General features: G+C 49.7%; 1 protein-coding gene across 1 annotated transcript in view; it reads right to left on the bottom strand.

Annotated features, from left to right (window-relative positions):
* Positions 1-4,858: 4,858 nt before the first annotated feature.
* The window catches only part of gal3st3 (galactose-3-O-sulfotransferase 3), a 23,816-nt gene continuing 23,284 nt past the window's right edge, over positions 4,859-5,390 (bottom strand). Inside the window, exon 4 of the mRNA XM_019858499.1 lies at positions 4,859-5,390. Coding sequence (XP_019714058.1) covers positions 5,168-5,390 — 223 coding nt within the window. The 3' untranslated portion in view covers positions 4,859-5,167.

The following is a 5,390-nucleotide window of genomic DNA, read 5'->3' as shown; positions in this document are numbered from 1 at the left end:
TCTTTCAAAATCGGCTTCAAACTCATTTTTTCTCTTTGGCCTTTGACTAGGCCTGAGACTTGATTTTTACTTTGACTGTTTCTGTGCTTACGACCGTCCTTGTTCTGAATTTGTTTTATTGTTTGTTGTTGTTTGATGAAAGATTTTTGCTGCGTGTACAGCACTTTGTAGATAGCGGTGGTTGTCTGAAAAGTGCTCTCGAAATCGACTCGAGTGTTGTTGAGTTGAGAAAAGGGGTTTGTAATTGCCTATTGATGCCACAAGATGGCGTCAATGCCCATAAAACAGAGAGGATGGAAAAGCACAAACGGCGTCCGTGTACACGATCATGAAGCCACTAAAACAGAGAGGATGGAAAAGCACAAACGGCGTCCCGTACACTATCATGAAGCCATGTTCCAGAGACACTGTCATTCAACTATGCAACACACACACACACAAAATCCACATTCCTATGAGGCGTCTGAATCATTTCGCATCGGGGCCAATTTTTTCTATGTATTTTTTTGCATTCGGGCCAATTGATCACGCTCGCACCAAAGTACCATGACGTCAGGCATATGTGCAAAGAGTATTCTGTCAGTCGAGTTCCTATTTGGAATCCACACGTGATAATCGAACGACGGGAGACGGGCAAACTTTGGGGGAAGCTTGGATGGACTAAAGCCGCTGTCGGGAGCTGAGTCGCTCGCAAGAGACGCAACCGCAAATTGCTTCGCAGCAACAACAACAGCAGGACATTTCGCAATGAATTCAATCCGAAAGCAACGTCGAGATGCCACGAGATGGCGCTAAAGTCAAACTTTTCTTGTTTTGATTTGAGCGCAAAACCACCAGGGCGTGGGGTGGGGGTGGGTGGGGGTGCTCGAGCCAGTGCAGGGTTGCTTCCACCCAGTAAAAGTGGGTTGAGGATTTGGCCCAGCATATTGGGTCAAGATTGAGATCCAACGAGGAAACAATGTCAACTTCAGTGGTCCACGCTTATTCCCCAAATGGCGACCAGCTTCAACTCTTCACATGGCTCAAGAAATTTCACCCAACCTGGGGCAAAAGTAACTCAAACCGCCCAGCGAGTGGTTCGCAGAGGCAACCCGGCGAGTTTGTTGTTTGTTTGTTTGTTTGTGAGCACCCAGAATGATTTGCATTTTGTACTGTGCGGGACTGAAAATTGCTTCCGGGGCGCATCGTGGCCAGGTGCTGACTTGGCCGACGCCTTGCGTGCCCCCCCCCGCGCACGTGCACACGCAGGTGCACTTGGACGTGCGACGGCTCGGACATCGCGCGCCAAACGGCCGCGTCCGCTCCCACGCCGACGGGACACAGCGCTTTTTCAACTGCCGCGCTCCCCGAGGGCGTCCCCGGCGACGCCTGCGGTCCCGTGCGTGGCGTCATGGGCCCCCAAGTCGCGGCGTCTTGGGGCCACTCGACGCCGCCGCCCACATCGCGGGAGGTCACGCGCGAGCCCGAGGTCAGGGGGACTTACCTTGTGCTCCGCGGGAGTCGGGACGGGAGGAGCGACGGCGCGTCGTGGCGACTCGAAGGGCGGGCGCGCGTCTGGAGGAGCGCGAGCGCGTCAGCGGGGAAGCGCGCGCCTCGGCGGGGACAAGGCGGAGGAGGAGACTGAAGAGCGCATCTCCAGCAGCGTGCGCGCAACTTGCGCCGAGTCCTGGAAAGCCCAAATCGAGCTCGTCCTTGCACCGGAACCGGACCACTCTGTCTCACGTCAGCGCGCTATTTGTGTCCCAAAGCGGGCAGGGTCGGGCGGCGGGGAGTTCAGCCTCACGGGTGTGAAAGATGGACGCCAATCAGCCGCCAAATGTGAGTCACAAGCTACGTGGGGGAAAAAAGAATCGACCGGATTGCCAACAGCACTTCTTCCTTCAAGGGTCCTCTTCCCGTGTAGTTTTGACAAGTGCAAACTGTCAATCCATCTCCACCACAAGGAATGATACCCGAGGGAAGTCCACCCAAGTTGGGACGTTGTGTCAGCAGCAGACAGCGAGTTGCAAATCATCTTCAACATATGCTGAATTGAATAGTTGACGTTCAAAGCCATCAACCCGATTGTTTGTCGGAGCAAATCGGTTTCATTGCCTTGCAATTTGACGGCTGCGACACGTTTGAAAAACGCCGCCACGGGGCCGTGCGTGGTCACCGGTGTGCATTCCACCGCCTTTGCGTTGAACAATGTTTGGGAACGGCGAGTGGTGAAGCTTTGGAAGTGCGCTTCTTTCCCGCTCCCGCCTGATATATGGCTCCGGGGTTCTGCGTTGTTGTTTTTCAGGCCGCATGATGCGCCACACACATTTACGGGTCTGGACTGCGGGCGGGCCAGACTCTTTTGACTCCAAAGCCACGCTGTTTTCACACGCGCAGACTGCGCTTTGGCCGTCCGTGTCTTGCAGAAAGAACCACGAAGAAATTTGACGGCTGCGACACGTTTGAAAAACGCCGCCTTGCTTGGATGGTGGCATTTTTTTTTTTCCTCATAAAAGCGGCACGAATGGCGCCTCCACGGACGTGTGAGTTAGCCATGCCACCGGCACCAACGCGGCCCCAAAGCACCACAGATGCCGGCTTTGGAAGAGTCCGGATGGGTCCTTTCCCCCTTGGCTCGGAGGACGCAAAGTCCACCATTTTGAAAACCCGTTTCAAATGTGGACTCGTCAGACCACAGAAGAAGGCGTTCCCACTTTGCATCAGTTCGGCTTAGTTAAGCTCGGTGGCGTTTCTGGCCGTTGTTTAGAAATGGCTTTTGCTTTGCAGGGTCGAGTTTGAAGTTGCCCTTCGGGATGTGGCGCCCAACTCGATCGAGTGACTTGTGTTTTTTTTTTTTTTCGTTCCCGAGCCCACCTGATGATCTCCTTGACACAGCGATGTCGCTTTTTGATGCAGTGCCGCCGGTTTTCGGCCTCGCCGCTTCCATGTCGTGCTTTCTCCGGATTCGCGGAACCTTTTGGTGATATTCTGGACCGTGGAGGACGGAATCCCTCAATTCCTTGCCATTGAGGAACCTTGTCCCGAGACTATTTTAAAAAGCATTTTAAAGAACTCTGTGTTTTCTATTCTATTGCTAATTTATGATATTTATTCTACAAATATATTGCTCATGCTGTATTTTATATTGCACTTTTATTGAACTGTGTAGAGTTCTTTCTGAAACATTTATTTTGTGCAATGAATCACTTTTTTCTTCCCCCCCAATTTTGCTGCTGTCGACTGCAAATTTCGCAAGTGTGGGACAAATAAAGGTTATCTTATCTTTTCTCACGCAGTTGTTGACAAAGAGGTGAGCCTCGCCCGCTCAGTGCCCGTGAACGACGGACCAATTCGGGGAACCTCCTTTTCCAGCCAATCCTGCCCCTACCTGTTGCCGGTATTCACTTCCTGCTTCCTGTGGGCCGTCCCAAGCGGGGGTTTGATGAGCATTCCGCAGGTTTTTGGGGGCCACCTGTCTCAGGCTTTTCCGAACGTGATGCGGCCATAAAACTCATAAAGTTCATGATTATTTGTGAAAAAGAATCAAGTTGATTCGTTTGAATATGAAGAAGCTTGTCATTGGAGTGTATTCCATTAAAATATGGTTGAACACCATTTGCCAATCATTGTAATGTGTTTTTATGGACGTTGAACACAATGTCCCGACTTCATCGGAATTGGCTTTGTCGATCAATGTTTGGATGTTTTCGGATAAAATGAGACATCTGATCGAATTCCTCTTCATTGGTCACCACCGATTGCGTCAATATACATCGTCCAGCTCGTGCTTGTCTTTCCAATAAATCAGATTGAACACGAACTGTGGTAAAACCTTATTTCACCCAAAAGTGACTTTGTGCCACCCACGCACGCACGCACGCACGCCGTCCATCATGAAACTCGACCAACTTTTCGTCGACTAAACTTGAGCAGCCATTGATTACTGTATTGGCCCAAATATAAGACGGCCCTCATTATAAGACGAACCCCTCTATTTCAAGACTCAAGTTTGAAAAAAGACTTTTTGAACACCAAATTAATTTTTATACAGAAAATAATTCCAGTCCATCTGAAACAAATGAGTCTAACAACATATTTGAGAGAAACAGCATATTATTTTGCCTCATTCAAATCTTAATATCTGAACATTTAAATGTGTCAACTAAAGTGCAATCACATTCGTAAATGAATGACTTCTGGTTTTTGAAATGTAAAAGACATCATAACTTCTCCTCAGCTGCCGGTTAACCGGGCCGATCTTGGACCCACTTTTCTCCAGATTGTCGCTACATTTCTCCATTTTCTGTTATCTCTTCTATTATTTTCTTCTCGTTTCGTTCTGACTGCTACTTTTTATTTTTCTTCTTCGTGCTACCGCTATTTTTATTTTTATTCTTCGTGACAGGGGTTCGCTTTGGCCTGGGGAGTCAAGCGCAGCATTCGCTTCAATGATATCTGGCGCCATCTAGCGTCGTGAATAGGTATAACGTCTAGACCCCGAATATAAGACAAACCCCACTTTTTCTTATTTCAATGCGAAAAACACCGTCTTATATTCGGGCCAATACGGTACAATGTCACAAATTAGTCTCATCCAATCAATGTAATCAAATGTACACAGCTTCTAAACATGTTTGTGTGCTTTCACTGTCAAAAATACTTTGTTTTATGAATTTATATTTATATTTATTTTCGATGTACATACAGTATTTTACTGTGTGTGTGTGTGTGTGTGTCTATCTATCGATCTCTCTCTCTATATATAGCTATCTATATCTATATATGTATAGATATAGATAGAGAGAGAGAGAGAGAGAGAGAGAGAGAGAGAGAGAGAGAGAGAGAGAGAGAGAGAGAGAGAGAGAGATACTGTACACACACCCACAGTCACACAAACATACAAAGTTGTCATGGCAACTGCACAGGCGACAGATGCTTGGCTCCCTTCGCTGGAGTCGTGACACTGCCAGTCTCCTTGTCCATCCAACTGCGAGAGGGCACTCAGACCTCGAGAGGGTGTTGGTGTAGCAGGTGAAATGAATTCAGGTTGGGGAGGGAGGGGGAAAGTTGCCGGTTGGTTTTCACGGTGGGACGCGTCAGGTCTGTTTGGCGCAGCCGAAAGTCCCCACAAGTTTGAGAACCCCGCAAGGGAGCCGGGTTGTATCGCAGCAGGGTTTGCCGTTGGGAGTCAGTGCCGGTGGTTGTGGCGGTAGCGGGCGGATTGGGAGTGCAGCAGGATCTTCGTGTACTGGATCTCGGGCATGACGACCTTGAGGCAGAGTTCCCGGCTGGAGGACGGGCGGCTCAGGTTGCGGGGGAGGTCGTAGCCCAAGATCCCGACCTGGGCGCTGGGCTGCCAGGGCCGTAGGTCCTTGTTGCGGATCTTCCCCGCCGAGCTGCGAAGAGGACGG

Source organism: Hippocampus comes, unplaced genomic scaffold, assembly GCF_001891065.2.
Source record: "Hippocampus comes isolate QL1 unplaced genomic scaffold, H_comes_QL1_v1.1 scaffold48, whole genome shotgun sequence".
NCBI classification, from domain to species: domain Eukaryota; kingdom Metazoa; phylum Chordata; class Actinopteri; order Syngnathiformes; family Syngnathidae; genus Hippocampus; species Hippocampus comes.
Note: the sequence above shows the minus strand (reverse complement) of the source record. Positions and strands in the feature narration are given on the sequence as shown.